General features: G+C 40.1%; 1 protein-coding gene across 1 annotated transcript in view; it reads left to right on the forward strand.

Annotated features, from left to right (window-relative positions):
• The first annotated feature begins 1,459 nt into the window (after positions 1–1,459).
• The window catches only part of ccdc22 (coiled-coil domain containing 22), a 37,412-nt gene continuing 18,756 nt past the window's right edge, over positions 1,460–20,115 (forward strand). Inside the window, exons 1-4 of the mRNA XM_061075029.1 lie at positions 1,460–1,813; positions 5,974–6,151; positions 9,300–9,432; positions 11,385–11,491. Of these exons, the coding sequence (XP_060931012.1) occupies positions 1,764–1,813; positions 5,974–6,151; positions 9,300–9,432; positions 11,385–11,491 (468 nt within the window). The 5' untranslated portion in view covers positions 1,460–1,763. The remainder of the gene's footprint in view (positions 1,814–5,973; positions 6,152–9,299; positions 9,433–11,384; positions 11,492–20,115) is intronic.

The raw sequence follows: 20,115 nt of genomic DNA on the forward strand, positions 1-20,115 counted from the left end.
TTTCTATTGTGACATGAGGGTTGAAGGGTAAGTCATTTATTACTTTTTCCGTATAAAGTTAGATTTTTTTTAGGTGCATTGTCAAACACACTCCGCTCTGGTGGATGGTCAGGTTTCTTTGGGTCTCAGTTGAGACTGAATACTGCAGAATTCTTATTTATTTTTGTATTTTAATGGTACTATTCTCCAAAACAAGTAGGTTGCTCCTCACTTCTCAGTTGCAAATAATAATATTATTATTCACACAAAAGTTGTCCTTTACTCTTAGTGGTGATCAGCCCTAGAATAGGTTCTTGTTGCCTACCATCTACCTTTTTTAACAGTGATCAAACCTTGACTTCTATGTTGTAGTCAATTGGCCACGATTATTATTTGTAAAATTTGCTACTATATCAGCCCTTGATCATTTTCCGTATCATGAAGCAGTCTCCATTCTCAACATAGCTTGTAGTGACCTAGCATTATCTTCTGCCTCCCATGTATATTACTAAGATATCCCTACTTTACGTGAATGCCTCTTTTAACACATCTGTGTTACAATGAACTACTATATTCAAGTAAGACCAACTGAATGTGTTTAATTTGACATGTGGATTCACCACTGTGACTGCCACAAACAAGATCAGTCATTCTCATCAAACAACAAATTGTTATTAATTATATTAATAATATTTTTAAATGAACGGTACTCTAATCCTATTTGAACTATAAGGCAAGAGATACCTCTATCAAACAGTCCCTTTATAAAACCACATTTAAATTCACTAACTGTTAACTAACAGACAGATGAAAACATGACCTCCTTAGCAGAGGTAATGAAATATGTTTTTTTTTTAATAGTACAAGGAACTATGGACTCTTTTTGTAGTTTATTCCCTTTCCTCCCTGAAAGTCTAAAAGAAAATGAAATATTCTTGTATTAATTTATTGGGAATCAGTGCAGCCCCTCTGGAATAGTATGCAGAGCTGTCTACCTAACAGTGAAGGAAGTTACAAACAGTTTTTCTAAATATTCTAATGTTACTGAGAAATTATTCATTTGTACTTTAGGAGATACTTTGGGTCAACATAAATGATGTTTGATAGATTGGAAGAATTTTGTTTTTTTACTTTTTAAATAAACTTTTTATTAGATTGGTTCAAATTGATAGATATACATAGAAGCCTTTTAATTATATCAAAATGTATTAGATTTTTTAACTGTTTTGTGTTCTTTATTATTTAGGCTCTTGACCTGGGGCTGAAGATAAGAATGTCGCCTTGACCATTTGTATTTGTAAACGTGAAAACTAATTCCAGCACCATTCAGGTCACGAGACAGTTTCTTTTGGTGTATGCTGGGAAATGTATTTCTTGGGTCGTAATTCTTCAGCTGTTCTCATGAACACTAGGTCGAAAGGAAACTCCACCTCCCATAAACACCGCTGTGGTTTTCCCTTTTTACTTCCTCCCACACGGAACAGGATCCGCGGTACCACTTGTCTCATGTTGGTAGCACTACTCAGTTTCAGTTCCAAGACTTTATCACAAGTTTGTCTGTGGCAAGACACTTCAACTGTAACAGTGGCGAAGTATCTGCGAAGTGAGGAGTGGGAGCCTCGCTAACCAGCTGGTAGCTAACAGAGGATGCGAGTCGGTTCTCTATCTTCATCTCAGGCGAGGCGTATATGAGCTAACATAGTGTTTTTAAACCAGCCCAGCAGCATCAGATGTTATCATAGAATCCAGTCTGTTAGCTAGTTGTCTTCGGAGAAAATACATCCATGGAGGAGGTTGACAAAATTTTGATTCACGCCCTCAAACAAGTCGGCACGTAAGTGTTTTGTTGTTGTTGTGTGCAGAGCTAACCTAACCTCCAGTTATTGGAATGACGCTAGCTGACTAATGACAAGTCTGATAATTAGAGACATGGCTGCCTTGAACCCATTAACATGGAATGACCAGATGCTATTTTTCTGTTGTTCACATTTGGGTTTAAGATCAAAAAATGAGGATAAGACAAGTGCTTAGAATTTCCACCTTTCTTTTCTGCTGTTTACATCTAGATTTTTAACATGCTTGCACAACAAAGTACAATTTGTATTATAGGTGAGCAAAGTAAAGTCACAATATTTGGTTGGATAACCTTGTTTAGAGTAACCGTATCAAGCCTTTGACACATTGACATCACATGACTGTTGCATTCTTCATTTGTGAAGCTTTTCAACCAACGTCTCTCAGGTTCTTGTCTTTCTCCCTTCAGTAACGTCTTTAGATGCAATATTCTTCTGTTGGTTTAAGGTCCAGTGATTGACTTGGCCAGTACTAAACCCTCAACTCCCATTCAAGTTATTTGTTGTGTGGGTAGTTGGTGTGTAGCAATTCCTGCGGCCTGCACTACAAAGCAAAGTTACTGGTAATGTAACTTCAGGGCTAAAGGCCGATATATGCTTCTCCGTTTTGACTGACACGGACTGAAACGGACAGTAAAACGCTCTCTCCGAGCACCTCGGAGAGCTTTTCGTGCATGTGTGTACGGTCACATACGGTTATAACAAACTTTCATAACGGCGCTAGCTTGCTAGCTACCATGCTAACTGCGGTGGTAACTAGGGATGGGCATAATTAATCGACGATCGATTAATTGATCATTAAGAATTTCGTCGATGACATTATTTTGTCATCGACGAAATTCTGTTGCATTCACTGCCAACACTGCGAAGCTATACATCTCCATGAGCGCGCGAGGAGTCCACTGCTCTTCTTCAAGTAGGAGGTCGGAATATCCGAGTTGCCTGAATGCAGCACAGTGAGGATGTTAGCAGCTGAAGGAAGCATCCCAGAGCTATACTCTACAAGCCCCGCTGAAAGAGCAGCAGCTAGCCGCTGAGAGCTAGATAGATTTGACGGTTCTCGACCTCTCAGTCCGGTTGTTGTAATGTCCTCAATCCCGGAACCCCTCACCCAGACCCGGGTCTGTCGGGGTTCCCTTCCCCGTAGACTGAGGGTCCGTGTGCGGACATGAAGCCGAGCTCCGCAGCCAGCCTTTAAAGCTAGCCCCTTCGGACCCGGACAAAGCCGGGTCTAGGTGAGGAGTTCCGGGAGTGAGGACGTGACAACATCCGGAGTAAGAGGTTGAGAACCGTGAAATCCAGCTAGCTCTCAGCGGCTAGCTGCTCTCTCAGCGGGGCTGAAGAGTACAGCAGCACATATTTTCAAGTGTAACCATTGAACGGATCCTGTTTAACTGCCACAAGAGTTGTTCATCTTGTAATAAAGATCTCAATGAGGAAACACGCTGTGTTTTTTACTATTTTCACTGCATTTGAACTAGGGATGGGCATTCGATTAAATTGTCTTCATCGATCGTCGGGAGAGTTAATGACGAATTTTCGATTAATCATTAATATTTTTATATTAAAATTCACTATTTATGGGCTGTTAAAATGCAGTGAAAATAGAAAAAACACAGCGTGTATCCTCATTTAGATCTTTATTACAAGATGAACAACTCTTGTGGCAGTTAAACGGGATCGTTCAATGGTTACACTTGAAAATATGCGCTGCTGTACTCCTCAGCCCCGCTGAGAGATTAGCTAGCCGCTGAGAGCTAGCTCGATCTGACGGTTCTCGACCTCTCAGTCCGGCCGTTGTCACGTTCTCAATCCCGGAACCCCTCCACCAGACCCGGCTTTGTCCGGGTCCGAAGGGGCTAGCTTTGGAGCTAGCCTCCGCTAGCTGCGGCGGCTAGCTGCGGAGCTCGGCTGAACGTCCGCACACGGACCCTCAGTCTACGGGAAGGGAACCCGTACAGACCCGGGTCTGGGTGAGGTTCCGGGATTGATGACATGACAACAACCGGACTGAGAGGTTGAGAACCGTCAAATCCACCTAGCTCCCAGCGGCCAGCCGCCGGTCCCCCAGCGGAGCTTGTCGAGTATAGCTCCGGGCTGCTTCCTACAGCTGCTAACGTCGTCACTGTGCTGCGTTCAGGCAAATCGGATATTCTGCCCTCATACTCATGCGCTCATGGAGACGTATAGCTTCGCAGTGTTGGCAGTGAACGCAACATAATTTCGTTGAAGACAAAATAATGTCCTCAACGAAATTCTTTCTGATCAATTAATCGATCGTCGATTAATTATGCCCATCCCTAATTTGAACAGCCTATAAATAGTGAATTTTAATATAAAAATATTAACGATTAATCGGATATTCGTCATTATCTCTCCCGACGATCGATTAAGACAATTTAATCGAATGCCCATCCCTAGTGGTAACAGCGCAAAACCCCGCTCTCACGACTTTAATTTCACGGCTATCATGACACTGTTTCTCAAATACCGTCAGGTTAGAAGCAAACACTGGGTAGTAGTTAGTATCGGGAGTCCCTGCTGACTCTGTGTGGAAGCTGGAGGGGAAGCTAGCTGCTTCCGTGTAGCTTCATACCGTGTAATTAGCAACGCAGTTTGGAAACAAGACCGGGAAACCGCTGCGCTAAGAAACGATAACATTAGCATTTTGACCCGCTCGGTGTCACTTTATTTTATTAAGTTGCCATTGTGTGAGGAAAACCGGGAGAAGATAAATAAACAAACGTGGACTTCTTGTACGCACAAATGAGGTAGGCTTCTCTGAGCTCGTCTTCCGTTGCGCCACCTACTGTTTGGCGGTGAATTGTTTTCTTGACGTACAGTTGTCGGAAAAGCATAAATGAAAAAGAGTCTGTGGGATCCGTGCGTGGGATCCACGGAGTCGGAGAAGCATACTGGAGCCTTAACTTGTGACATCCAGAGTAACTTCACTGTTAATCCTAACTACAAAAAAGGTGATTAAATTCAACCCAAGTTATGCCCCTACCAATGAAGACCACCTCCTTTATTGGCTGGGTAAACATCCATTGCACTGTGTTAGAAGGGTCCTACTCACTAAACTCACTGTTCTGCATGAAAATAGTTGACAACTACCTTATTAATTGATTAGTCGGATTTGTTATAATACACGGCACAGACTGGCAGCCTCACTTTAGTTGAGGGCAGTAAAACTAAGTTTAGTGCACATGGCGACGGTGTAATCCAGTTGCTTTGAAAAATAAACCAGTAATTTAATTAGCCGTTTAAACCTGCCCAAAATTTTTAAGAACTCATGTTGTTTGAAATAAATAAACTGACTTGGTTATCAAAGCTGACCCTCTTGTGAAAAATGTTGTCCATGTGAGAGCATTTTATTTGTATTTGCGTTTTCAGTAATATATCTGAAGTATTTTAATTTAATCTGTATGTGAATAATGTCCCTTATGATCCAATATATTAGAAGCACCCTGTCTAAAACAAATTTTCTTCGCGAAATGCTCAAAACCTTTTTAGAAATTAAACCCAAACACCCAACACAAAAGTGGTTAAAATAATATTTTTTGTTTTATCAGCAATTGCACAATGAACATCAATAAAGTTCTTCAGATGTTTTTTTAATATAGATGCAACCCTGCTACTCTGCAAAGGCTTCTGAAATTCATGGTTCAGTTCAGACCTTGATTTTTGAGACACAGGTTGGTTCACCACAATTTGCCCCCGAAGGGGCTATTGTTTTTACTTTTGTTTGTTATTATTATTTGTAGTGAGCCTCCTCAGCTCAAAATGAGCTGGAATGAGCTAGAAACATGAAACTTTGCACAATAACTGGACTGGAACTTTCCCTGAAACATGATCTCATTCAACCACATGGTGGCATTGTAACACTTTTGCATGTAGACTGGAGGAGTTGGGGAGCAAACCAGCAAGCTTCTGGTTATTGGATAACCTGCATAACTTATTCAATAAAATATTTTTAGTATTCTTCTCATATTTTGGTTGTTGAGGGGGTTGTTGGTGATGTCACTGACTGATGTTGATACCAGGAAATAAAATGTGAAAAATTGTGAACACTTTATAATCTTCAAATCCTTCCTTTTCGAGGGGACTGTATCTACCTTAAAATTGTCTTTGTTACCGACAGGGAGGTGAGTGAGGAGATTGACAGTGTCAGACAGTTCAGCAGTGAGCTGATTGTGCAGGCGGTGGTCCGATGTATCCAGGTGATTGATCCAGGCCTTGGCAGTTCGCTGCCCACCTCCCTTCCTCCAGGCATGTCTGCTCGTTTCAGAGTAGGAATGAGCCTGGCACAAGCCTGTCAGGTAACATGCTTCTTATTTATTTATTTTGAATGAAGTGTATTGGAACTCAAATGTATACCCTGAAAAAGAAGGCTCAAATAATAATGATGAATAAATAATCAAATGAGTTGTAGACAGCGTCTCGCTCTTCACTCGACAACTATCAAAAGTGCATGATTTGAGTCTGGTGATATGGCGCAACACAAACACCTCCTGCTTAACCAAGAGCACAAACACGTTATTTGCATCACTAAGAAGCAAATGGTGATAAGACACCTGGTAAAACTGCCAGAATGCTGAAGCTCACGTTGCAGCCATTGTCATGTTTAATCGATACTGCACATGTGAAAGCTGCCCTCACTAATCAGCTGTGGAATTTTTTAAAATTATATTTGTCATCAAATAACTGCCTAAGTTAGAAAGTATTTAGTGAAGAAAAAATTATAAAGCCATCTAAATTCCTTCTCATCTCTTTTGAGAGTTCCACTTCATGAGTGACAGCTCTTGCCTCATCTGATCGGCTCCTCTGATCGCTGTTTTCAAGATGCTAGCCATTGCAAATTTTTAGCAATTCCTAAATTTTACTCTTGTTTACAGAATGCTAATTTTCTCTGCACATCCACTGAACTGTGCTAAAAAAGATTTTCAATTTCATCAAATTCAAACTTCACCTTAATATTTGGCTATACTAGAGTACTATTTGCAACTTTAAGCATGAGTTTTAGCAGCAATATCTTTAACTGTTTTGGACCACAAATACAAAACATGGGAAACATAGGGAAGACAAATCAAAGGCAATAAGTTTGAACTGAACACACAAAGTGATGTTATATCTTTTAATGGAAAGTCCAAGCACATTGAAAATCGATCAGTGGTTTGCTGTACCACTCTGAGGTTCTGATTGAAAATTGGTGCATTGTGGTTGTAACAAAAACGATGTATAAGGATTTTTTCCAGTTAAACAAATTTCAACCAGATTATTGGCTCAAGCTACACGAACATTCAACTTCTGCCAAATGTGTCCTGTCTTTGTGCAGCATGTCACAAGGGTTTACACTTTTTTTTATCAATTGAGGAACATTTATAGAATTGTTCCTATAGAAAATTTGAAGGATACTGAAACAATTTGACATGCTTCTATCATGCTTAGATTACTGCAACAACTGTTATTTATGCCTTAATTAAAAATCAGTCAGAAACTCACCAATTCACTAAAGTTCTAGCCACTTACTCTGGGTTCAAGTTTGTTTTAATAGATTTCTTTAGGTTCTATTAATTACTTACAATGAATGTAATGGTCTGACTCCTCAGTTTGTACTTTTTTTAGATATACTTTAAAGCATATATTTACAATTTCTGTTAAAGGCTGAAGGTACAAGCATAAATACAAAGAAAGGCAGTTGTGCAACTGTATCTCATCAAAGCACAATATCCATGTTAATATCAATTAATATTTACAGCATCATTTCAATGTACGGCTGGGGCGATGTAATCAACGTCATCTATTACGTAAATATGTAGACTTGCGGAGTGAATCCTGGCAGCACACGGCAAAGTTTACTTTACTGAACTAGAGAAAGTGAGAACAAAGAGGTAAGCTTAAGCTGTTCAGTTGTTAATGTTTGTTGAGATTGTTTATGTGAAATGTAGTTAGAAAAAAGAAGAAAAGCGGAAACTGAAACCAAAACTTAAGCATTTCATTTTAAGATTATTAAGATAAGATTTAACTTTTTCAAAAGCTCTTTATTTTGTATACAAACATTATTTACTTGAAACAAGAAAATAATATAAATTGTATTAATAGAGTACACTTAAGTTCAGTTTGAAAATGAATTACTACTTCAAGATAAGTTTTGATAGATTGCTAAACTTGATTTTACACTTTCCTCCAGAAAGTTACTTGGATTTTACTTAGGTTTTCAATGATTCTGTTGTTGGACAGCTTAATATACATTTACATTTTCCTTTTACTTGAATTGAACAAGCTCTTGCACAGATTTTATTTTGGAGAAATATGGAACTGTAAAAGGAATAATGCCTTGGAGTGCATACTTTGTTTGTTGTCAGATTTGTTTGTATTTAAGAGATGATTATTAAATAAATATAAATGTATAAATTAAAATGAATATTTTTGATAAATGCATTATTATATAAATCGAGAAATAAAATATATAGTTAGATTAATCAGAACAATAATCGATAGGTGCAGCCCTAGTTCAATGCACAGTATTTAGGTTTTCAGTTAAACAATGTGTTCTGCAGAGGAGCTGCTACTGCAGCAAGTTGTTTTTTACATTGGCTTTGCCTTGAAAATGGCCAGAAAAATGACTATTTCCATATATAAAAGTAGTCCTGTGTACTCAAATAAATACAAGTACTATACAGAATAAAGCTGTGCATCTTCCGCTCTTGCAAATATTTCACAATAAAAACCCCTATTTGAAGAATAGATTCCTTCAACAGTAAAGCTTGATAGTGATTAAAGGTAGATGTATTGGGCTCTGTATAGATAGTTATACACCCTCTTTCAGAAACTGTAAGTTGTAATAAGGTGTTCCTTTTTAAAAACCTAATAATAATCTGAACAAAACTACCTGAGGAAGACTTGTGCATGCTGATGTGTCCGTCTCTCTTTGTTTCTGTTGATGCATTGTGTGTGTATTATTTTTGAATAATAGTAAAAACACAAAGTCCCCTCTATGATCCAAAGTTGCTCAATGATCATAATGCAAGCCCCAAAATGTATATTCGATTCGAAACTTAAGCCTCAATGTCCACTGATATCTTCCGACAAGGTACATTCAGGAACCAACAGAATGCTAACGTCCATTAACTTAGCCACTTCCCATGGACTTTTATGAATTTAACATTTGTAGAGTGATTTAGAGGAGATTTCCTTAAAAATATAGTGATATTTGTTTTTTGCCATATCGCCCAGCCCTATCCTGTCCTATGGTGTCATTCCAATGCTCACCAGTAAGTAACTGTTAGCAGTAAATAATTGAATACCATTATTTATAGTACAGTTCTGAATGTCATAGAATAAGATAATCGATATCCATCTGCCCATCTTTTAATTCATTCATTCATTAACTCATTCATTCATTTATTCATTCATGGACCTGCCATACTAAAGAGCAAATGTTCCCTTTGTCATTTTGGTTCCCAGGACATTGGTTATAAAGGAGAGATCGGCTATCAGACTTTTCTGTACAGTAACGAGCCAGAGATCCGCTCCCTGCTCATGTGCCTGGTGGAGAAGTTGCCCCGTGAGGGTGCTGAAACCTCAGACCAGCCAACAGGTAAAGAGAACTCCAGTCTATCATCCACACAGTTGTATAGCACAACATCTCTTTTACCAGTAAGCCAAAGGGATTGTGTCATGCTTGCTATCACAACCCATCCCTACTTTAAACCAAAATCTCCAAATGTTTTCAAGTCTATTTATAATGAGTCTGTCATCATTTATCAACCTTTAAATTGTTTGATTGATCCTGCTGGAGTTATTGAACTTTGTTGCAACATAATCTGCTGTCACAGAAGAAATCTAAGGTTTATTAACTCCAGAAATCAAGCAGAGAAAAAATGTGTTAAATAGACAAACACTATGTTGGTCACAGACAAAACGACTGAAATGTGAAAATGTTAAATGTCAGAAAATATTGATGTGTGAGTTGTGAGAGAAATCGACTTACTACATTGACTCAACTTGTTTGTCGCCACAATATCAACAGTGATCATCACATAACGATCGATCTTTGTTTGAGTTAAATCTTTTTAAGAGCAGCATATGCATTCATCAGACACTCGCTCACTCTTTTCCCCTCTCTCTCTCTTCCTGCGTCCTAACCAGGGACTGTTTATGTTTATTTATCACAAGTCATATCATCATCGCAATATTCAACAACGTTGTCGCCTATCGCTTGTTTTCATAATCCCTAGTCTTGTGACAGGAACAGATAAGAAACACTAATACACTATTACAGAAATTATTTGAAAGTGATCTCTGTCCAGATAAGTGCTTCAGCTCTAGCTCTATAGTCTACAGCAGGGGTATTCAACTAAGATTTAAAGAGGTCCAGTTAGAGAAAATTTCTTGAAGCAAAGGTCTGGAAGATCATAATGTCTAACTATTTAGTGTGATATATATTTAAGTAGCCTAGTAGTTGTATCAACATCTGCATTTACTCACTACCTGACAAATCAAATGAATTCAGTATGATTCAAAAAACTTTTTGACTATTTTTTGTCACGTGACGTAGAGTTGAACATATATGTATGATTGCAGATATGTGTAATGTTATCTCATTAACTAAATAAAAGTAGGGCTGCATTTCAAAATAAAAGAAAATAAATAAAATGTAAAAGTTGTGCATGTTCCAATTAAGGGCTTAACTTCAGAAAAAATAAAATAAAGGGAGCAAAAGCTATAATTTAAATTGTTCTCTTTTACATACTGACTCAAAAGTCTCAACCAATTTCACAGATAATAAATCTCAACACATCTTAACAATTACTCAGTTTTAGAATCACTTTCTTCCCCTCTTATATCCCAATCCCCCACGTATTTTTCTCCGTCTCACGCCTCTGTTTCCCTCCCTTTCTCCGACTTAGTCGTCTTTATCTCTCCCATTGTTTTCTCTACCTGTATCGCTATCTTTCTTTTTCTTTCTACCGTCATTTCATGTGTAACTTGGCTCTAACTCTCATTTGTCTGCACTGTAGAGTCGCAATGTTACCCGCCTGGACTGCACAGACTTGATTGGCTGAGTAGGATCACGTGGGATGGCTTAACTCGCATGCAATTGGTCTGTGCGTTTCCTCATCTGCTAAACCACTACCGTAAAGACTACAAAAGCTGCGCCGCTAACAAATAGAAGCGCCCCGTCAGGTTTTAAATCATAACCTTCTGCTTTGGCTGTAGGTCCGGGTCCATACGGGACGGCTTCTGGGTCCGGACGCGTACCTCGGTCCGCCTGTTAGTGACCCCTGGTCTACAGTCTATACTGTTACTAATACACCTGCAAATATAGCTGTGGCTGAGGGGTAGAGTGGTCGTCCTCCAACCTGAAGGTCGGCGCCAGGGCAACTGCTCTCACTCCTGAGCCACATCCGCCCTAAGAGTGAAGTTGACTTGGGTTATTTTGGGATATCAAATTTCAGGCTCTAGTTTTTAGGATGATTTTGTGGTATGGCATTTTGTCATGTATTTATTATTTGATGATTCATCCCAAGCTGTGTTCTCTTATTGCAGGTAAATCAGAGGTTCTCCAGAGAGGCATTGCTGCTGCAATCAAAGCCCAGCTGGCCGTTCCCTGGCTGTCAACGAACTGCCGACTACCACTGCACATCGAAACACAAGTAATCTCTTCAAAGATGTATTTAGTTAAAAAAGAAAAAGCTTTAATATATGAGGATATCTCCAGTTGATCAGCAGGAGTGGGGGAATAGCCAAATCAAGCATATTTAAATGAATCAGACTGCTTACATATTGTTTATGGGCCATTGAGGCCATCATTGGTTGTTTTTCTTTTGCCGATTGTTTGGCGCGCACTCACTTATATATTAATTCATTCATTCAGTCTGCTCGCTCAACTTTCTCTCTCTCCTTCTCTCTTGCGCTGATGTGTCGAGCTACGCCTGGCTCCAAGAGGGAGCAAACCCCCATTGACTCCCATGTTAAAAAGCCGGACTTTAGAGCAGAATTAAATCTGTTTAAAGCCTGGTTCAAAAATTGGATTTTAGTCTCAATCGTGAGGTTCTTCCTTCATGACAACTCTGAGGGGGTGAATTTTTTGTCTAACTCCCTCGTTTAAGCGATATAGATGTTTGAAATTATGAGTAATTTCACTTGACATCACAGTCAGCGCACCGACTGCGGCTCCCTAGCCTCCTGCCTGCTCGGCTCCACCTGAGCTAACAGGCTAAACCTTGTCAGTGAACACTGCCTGAGTCTGTGGAGAGGCTTCCACTCACATATCAGATGAATAACATGGTTTGATGTTCGGCTTGTTCTCCTGACAAAGAAGCTAGAGACGTCTGCGCTCCCGTTTCTGTGGTAAGTAAAGTTTAGTATTTTATTTATGTGTTAGTAGTGATTCGCAGGTACCTGTACATGTTGCATGTTTTAATATATCTGTTTCCTACCATTATTGTTTTGAAAATCATTGTTAATAATTATTGTGAGAAATAATTAAAATTGATGTGATCAGACATTCTCTTCACATATTTTATTATTATTATTTTTAAAGGGTGATCTTTGCAACTTTGTTATACAGGAATTTTGTATCAAACAAGTAGCCCTTCGTAATACTCAGTACCTTCTAAGTAGCTCTCAGTTTCAAAAAGGTTGGTGACCCCTGCCATAGACCATCGGTTCCCAAACTGGAGTACGGGCTACGCGAAGCGGTTCAGGGGGTACGCAGTGGTGTGCACACCTCAGCCGGCGCGCGCCGGCCCTCACCTTTCACTTTCATTGCGTGCGTCAGTATCCTAGGTCTGTGTTCCAAGACGGGTCGGACCCCCCCCCGTTACGTTGGTCTTATGTTGGTATCCGTCGCCGCCACGCCCCCCCCCACCCTGAGCGACGGGACGTCGTTGAGGGCTTCGGGGCGTGGCAGCGGCAGAGAAAACGAACGGGGGGTATGAAGCTATTATGCTATGATTTTACTGGTCTGGCCCACTTGAGATCAGTGGGCATTATGTGGCCCCATAACTAAAATAAGTTTGACACCCCTGCTCTAGGATGTCCAACATGAGACACAACTGGAATCCAACCAGACTGAACACTGAGTCATCACTTCAACACTGACTCCAGGTACAGACCTGTTTTCATACTTACAAACAATCAAAGCAAAGTACTGCACATAATACATAATGTATTGTATAAGCAATACTCTTACTGTGGAAGAACTCCATACTGTACATTCATTGTCTTGGTAGTGCACTGTAATCCAAAACCATATTCAAATATATAGTTGAATATCCACAGAAAATAACGATACAAACTTTGTTCATAAGTAACACTTCCTCTACAATAATGCCATACCTTTATGTTTCCTATAATTTGATTAGGGACGGACGAGCCTGAAGGACACAGCTGTGCTGACGGTGTTCTGTCTCTTATGGCAAAGAATAAAAATAAAACATTGGGTTCTTATTTAAAGTGTATCAAATCAGAAAGTAAAAGATAAACATTGTTCTAATAAGTGTTCATTTTTTTAACCAACAATAATGAATATATAAATTAACTCTATTATCCATGACACTTCACAATGACTGACAACTCTTAACAGTTGTAGGCCATCTTTAGTTAAGGGAGGAAAACATGAAGTGTATTGCAGATGAAGCTGGTGCAGGTCGTCCTCATGTTGACCGGCCTGAAACTGCTGATCTCCACCATGTTGCTGCTGAGGACATCAGGTGCTGCAGTGCTTCATCTAATGAAAGAAGAAACTCACTATTAAAGAATGTTTTGAAAGACAGACAGACAGAACTGATGTACTGGGCTCTGGGTTTGTATCCTGATGGTTAAATGCACATATTGTAAGTCACTTTTGATAAAAGTACTGAAAGAAATAAAACATTGTAAAAATTGATAAAATGTCTTTCTACCACATCAAGTCTCTCCACTTCCCTTAGTGTGAAAACATAATTATATAATTAATATGAGCACTGTTTACAACACTGGTGTGTGGAGATTATAATCATATCTAAACTGTCTAATTCACTCTAAAATTCCATAACAGGCTAAATAAACGAGGTGGGAATAGTAATGGTGGATATACCAGCTTGTATCAGAACATTTGAGAAACATAGTTACTATCACAGCGTATTGATAGTAACTTATTAAAATAAAAAATCGATGTGTTAAATAAACGGTAACTTTTATAACTATAACATATTAAAAACCACTTGAGGCATGTAAGCATATAATGATAGATAAAGCAATAGGTTTTGTTGTTTTATAGCAGGGGTGCCCACACTTTATAGGCTTGTGAGCTACTCTTGAAATGACCAGCTCAACATGATCCCCCCCCGCTAATCCCTAGAGCAGTGGTTCTCAAAGTGGGGGTCGCCCCCTGGGGGGGCGCGAACACTCTCCGGGGGGGGCGCGATGTCACCGATGGAGAAAAAGAAAAAAAAAAAAATTGATTAATTAATTTTTTTTTTTAATTAATTATTATTATTTTTTTTTAAAAGACTGCTGACCTGTCACTCGTTAGTGAAAGGTCCCTCAGTGGCGAAATGCAAGGGGCTGGACTGACACAAACAAATCAAATACTGTTTCGTGCCTAATCCACCAATTAAAAGGAGTGTCATCATTTGAACACGAGTTGCACGTACCATTCCGAGTATAAAAGTAACCGCAGGCCTGGTCAGCGCTCACCCTCACTGAGACGACACCCTGCAGAGTTTGTGCGATTGCTCTTGTTTCCTCTATCATTCAGATATTCATTGCTTTAGAAAAAGTCTTTTTTTAATTCCTTCCTTAGTAATACCTTCCTGCACGTGCAGTAGGCTATTCGTAGCCTGATCTAAGGAGTAATTTGCTACACAGTCTTTTTAGAAAGCTCGTAGCCCCAAGAGCTAGCCTTCTAGCTAGCTAACTTCTTCCAACTGCAGCTAGCCCTTTTCTCCTTAACACCTACCTTTACCCAACTACCCCTAACCAGCTTTGGGGGGGGCCCAGCTTGCAAAATTTTGAGAACCCCTGCCCTAGGTGCTTGGCTGTTCACACCGGACGCTGAAGTGCGGTGCTAATAATATCACATACTTTTGCTGTTATCAGCCTGCAGTAAAAACGGCATTTAATAATTATCCAAGCATATACTAACTTGTTGCTCCAACATTAACTGCAACAGCGTCCCAACGTTTGTATTTTTTTGTCTCATATGTGCTGAGGATCATACAACTCACTGTACTTCTCCACTTCAATTAATAATTTATTGTTATCCATCTTCAAGAACTTCTCCGCTGTTTGCTCCATTCAACGTCTGGTGTGGAGGGTAAATTACGTATTTTCCACTCAAGCCTATGTAGAGAATACGTAACCCCACCCCCCCTCTCTCTTTTTATCTATGTGACTGCCTGTGTGGCTGTAGTGCAGGGGTGCGCACGCCCCTCTTTTTTTTTTGCCGACACACTGTGGAGGCAGTCCGCCCTGGATGATGTTCGCAACATCGTCCAGGGCGGGCGGGGGGGGCATGGTGGCGGCGATGTCAAAAAAAAGGTGATACGTGCGCCGGAGCGTCCACGTGACTGCCTCTTGTCCAGTCGTGCGATCGACCCACACTGCGTTCGACGTATATCGACGTATTGGGCACCCCTGTTGTAAAGTTTCAAGGTTACCTACCTCTAGTTCATGGTACAGATTGCAACCATCCAGTAGCAGCTCCAGCACAGCGCTAGCCGTTAGCACTGGCGGTTAGCATGTGGCGTGTAGCCTAGCGCCGTAGCCTCAGCTAACCAGGAAAAGTAGAGCTCTGCGGCCATCGCTCAGCTGTGAGTCGCAGAGCTGCCAACTTTTCAAAAAACCTTGGAGTGAGATTTTGTCGGAGGTGACCAAAATTTTGCCCCGCACGCAGCCACACACGTTGGTGGCTCAAATCTCAGGGAATTGGAATTAATTTGGACCCATGTTGTGCCCTGCATTCTGGTGGTTTGTGGGGTCCAAAGTCGTTGATAGGGGCGGCCTACTGGAGATGGACAACATTGGTTACATTCTGTGAAGCAAAGCCATAGCTGAAGGTCCACCCCCAGTAAATTTAGCTTGAGGTTGTTCGAGGCATGTGATGACTGAAAATAAAGACAATAACGATCGATACTTCATTAAAAAAAAATTATTTTAATAAACTTTGCTGCAAATAAGGGTACTGTTGACACAAAAGCAAAGAAAAATCAAGTTTTTGTCCATTTAAAACCAAGGAAAGGTAAAGTGCTAATAATAAAAAAAAAATTAGATTCAAGTTTCCCTTTTTCCTCTGAACCAAGAACAGGCCAAGTGCTGATACTAAAAATCAAGTATCCATTTTTCCTGTTAACAAAAAGGACAGGGAAAGTAACAGCAATAAAAACATCAACAAACGTAACTACAGTCTTCTTCGGACTAAATAATTGTCATTAAAAAAAGATGTTTGTCAGGCAATTGTATAACATTTCGCTTTTAAACTCGTTAAAAAAAAGTTTAAACCATATTTTTGTAATGGATTCTAGAATCCTGCGCACAGGTTCATACGTTTAAATATAACATCTTACTGAGGCGAGTCCACATCGTCTATGTTACGATGTCAAACGTGCCTCCTCCTCAAATGAGCGTGTCATGCTTCCATGGAGAGCAGGTCCGCCGTACAGATATTGCAGGTAGTTTTTTTCGGGCTGTTAAGAGTGAAGATCTCCCAAACTTTTGACTTCCTGCTACGCAATGGAACGGATGCCGCCATTGGTCCATGTTCTGTCGCTATTGCACATGCACGTCTTTCAGAGATAGGAAGGAAGCGAGATGGCTCACTCCTCAGCTACTTCCATCAGCTCCTCCGGTAAAACGACATTGAGTTCAGCTGCACGCCACGAGAAACACACGCTATGACGTAACCAACAATTCATCGATGAGTAAATTCGTCGGACCCTATTCGTCACAGCGAATAGGGTTACAGATGCGCTCCTTAGCGCCATCTAGTGTCAGGGAGTTTGAAAAGGAACGAACGCCTCTTGGCGTGAGAAATTGGATGTGTGGCATGAGTGCGTGTGAAAATATGCAAAAGAGTGTGTCACACAGTGAAAGTGTGAGAGTTGCTAGCTCTGGAGTCGTCACTCGCGCTCCTCGTCCTTGCCCATTGATTGGGTAGCGAGGAACTAGGAGGAGTCAGCACCGGCAAGATGGCGCCGGGGGAACGCCTCCTAATAGCCTCATTCTCACTCTGCAGAAACCAATGTGTGACGTCACGGACCCTCCGTCCATTTACAGTGGATATAAAAAGTGTACACACCCCTGTTAAAATGCAAGGTTTTTGTGATGTAAACTAGGGATGGGCATTCGATTAAATTGTCTTAATCGATCGTCGGGAGAATTAATTACGAATTTTTGATTAATCATTAATATTTTTATATACAAAAATTCATTATTTATAGGCTATATTAAAATGCAGTGAAAATAAAAAAAACAAGCGTGTTTCTTCATTCAGGTCTTTATTACAAGATGAACAAAATGTGCGCTGCCGTAATCTCAAGCAGCGGAGCCGACAGCCAGAAGCCGGTGCTACTAAACACTAATAATATAAAAAACAATCATGTTAAACAATAACTTAACCACAAATATATAATACTTAGGTCTGACAGGTTTTGCCACATGTAACTCAAAACTATCAAACAAGGCACCGAGTCGAGAAAGCTTCATAAAAATAACTAGTAACTCACATACAACTTCAACACCAGCCTACTGATTTGTGTTGAGAAAGTTGACATGTTAACATGCTCTGGGGACAGACGCGAACGCAGCCTGGTGACCGTCGGTCCAGCCACCGAAACAACTCGCTCTGAGAGGACTGACGTCGCCGTGATACACAGGTAGCTCCGTGCTAACTTGGCTATCCTGGGGAACCTTATTCCATTCACTTTCCATCTGTTGAGTCATTTTCTCTGATCGTTGTGCATCGCAGCTCATCCGTGCTAACACCGAGTTGATGCTAGGTTGAGAGTGAGACCGAGAGCAGGATGCGCCGCCATTAACCAGGGTCGGATGTGCGTTCTTCAAGTGGTACATCATTTGAGTCGTGGCCGAGTTGTACTTAAACACAGCTTGTTTGCAGTGAACCAAGTCGCTTTAACAGTGACATTACCAAGAACTGGACATCCCTCCAAAATTGATGAAAAGACAAGAAGAAAACTGGTCAGGGAGGCTTCCAATAGGCCTACAGTAACATTAAAGGAGCTGCAGGAATTTCTGGCAAGGACTGGCTGTGAACTACATGTGACAACAATCTTCGTATTCTTCGTATGTTTGGGCTATGGGGTAGGGTGGCAAGACAGAAGCCTTTTCTTACCAAGAAAAACATCCAAGCCCGGCTGAATTTTTCAAAAACATACATTCAGTTTCCAAAAAGCATGTGGGAAAATGTGTTATGGTCTGATGAAACCAAGGTTGAACTTTTTGGCCATAATTCCAAAAGGTATGTTTAGCGCAAAAACATGACTGCATATCACCCAAAAAACACTGTGAAGCATGGTGGTGGCAGCATCATGCTTTGGGGCTGTTTTACTTCAGCTAAAACAGGGCCCTTAGTCAAGGTGGAGGCAATTATTAACAGTTAAAAAATACCAGTCTGTTTTGGCACAAAACCTTCAGGCTTCAGTTAGAAAGCTGAAGATGAAGAGTTGATTTCACCCATGAAACCAGGTTATTGTAAGTTTTTTATTTTTTATTTTTCCGCCTAAAAGATTTCAGTTTGTTTTTCAACTGAATTGTTCACGTTATAGGTCACATTAAAGGTGGAAAAAGTTCGGACAGGATTTATCTTTGTCTCATTTGTTTACATCACGAAAACCTTGCATTTTAACAGGGGTGTGTAGACTTTCTATATCCACTGCATATACGGTCTATGGTCGAGACACACCGACACTGACTCAGCTGCCTTCTCCTGACTCACTACAGTTTAAATGTTGATTTGTTTGTAACCACCATCACAATATCAACACATAATGATCAGTACTTTTTCTAAAATAGTCAAATCTTTCAGTCTTTTATTCACCCTCTCCTGACTGCGCGCTTTCTTCCTCTCATTCACTCAGACAAAGTAAAAACAACATAATTTGTTCTTCACCAACACAAATGATGTTTGTGTTTATTTGCACACAGAGAGGTGAAGTGAGATCTGATCTCAAGTGTTCACAGCTCTTCCATAATTGCACTCGCTAATGCTTACGTGCACAAATATATTCTCAATCAGTGGTTGCGGGGAAATCGATTGCTGATTCAAAAAATGTTTGCATATTGCCCAATCCTAATGAACACAGAACTACTTCCAGACCCCAGTTTATTTGCCTATTGATGTTTTGCATCTGACGTCGCAATGTCTGTCCAGCCATGGTCCCACCCTCTACCGGACTGCCAGAGGGACAAGTTACTTACTGAATGCCAGTGCAAAACTAATACTCTCATTCACAAATTCCCCCCAGCCAACTTTGTAATCTAGGCCTATATTCAACCATGGTTATCTCCTCTTCAATGAATCATCAAATTTGTTGTTGTGCAGTGGGTAGTACTAACAGGCAAGGCATGAATAATATAGACCTCTATCATATGCCAAACTCATGAAAAGAAGGCAGAAGTGGATCACTGCCATACATTTGAAAAATTAGCAACCATCAAAACACACAAGACTGTGTAGTGCACATTTTGTACAAGGTAAGTCTCTGTTATTAGTGTTCTCAATTAAAAAGATTGAAATGTCAGTATAAGTTACTTGCAAATAATTTCATGAAGCGGATAGCACAGCATTTTCCACGCTAGAAAATGCCATCAAATCCAGGAGGAATCGCATATTTGTACACCGTCTGAGGTAATCACTTTATGACGACAAATCAAACTTCTGCAAAGTAATATCCGTATTACATTCTTCATCCATTTTCACATGCTTGTTTCTCTTTTGAATAATTTATGAAGTCCCCCACAATATACTACATGTTAAAATAATCAGCAGAACAAAAGCTATCAATTGCTATGTTTCTCTTTTATTTGTGTAATAAAGCATCAGCTAATTCTGTTTTGAAATCAATCAGCGAATTTCTTCAATATAGGGCTGGCATTATCCAACATTTATTTCCATCTGGCACTAAGCACATATTTAAAAACATTGCTACGCCGATCTGTCCTACCATTAAGGTTTTGATATTGCCAGGTTCCAGACAATCTCCACGTCACAATTATGCAAACAGATAGCTCTACTGTCAGCATTTTCTGTGAAGATGCCTAATATTGTTGCATGATC

The sequence above is a fragment of the Limanda limanda genome, chromosome 7, assembly GCF_963576545.1.
Source record: "Limanda limanda chromosome 7, fLimLim1.1, whole genome shotgun sequence".
Classification (NCBI taxonomy): domain Eukaryota; kingdom Metazoa; phylum Chordata; class Actinopteri; order Pleuronectiformes; family Pleuronectidae; genus Limanda; species Limanda limanda.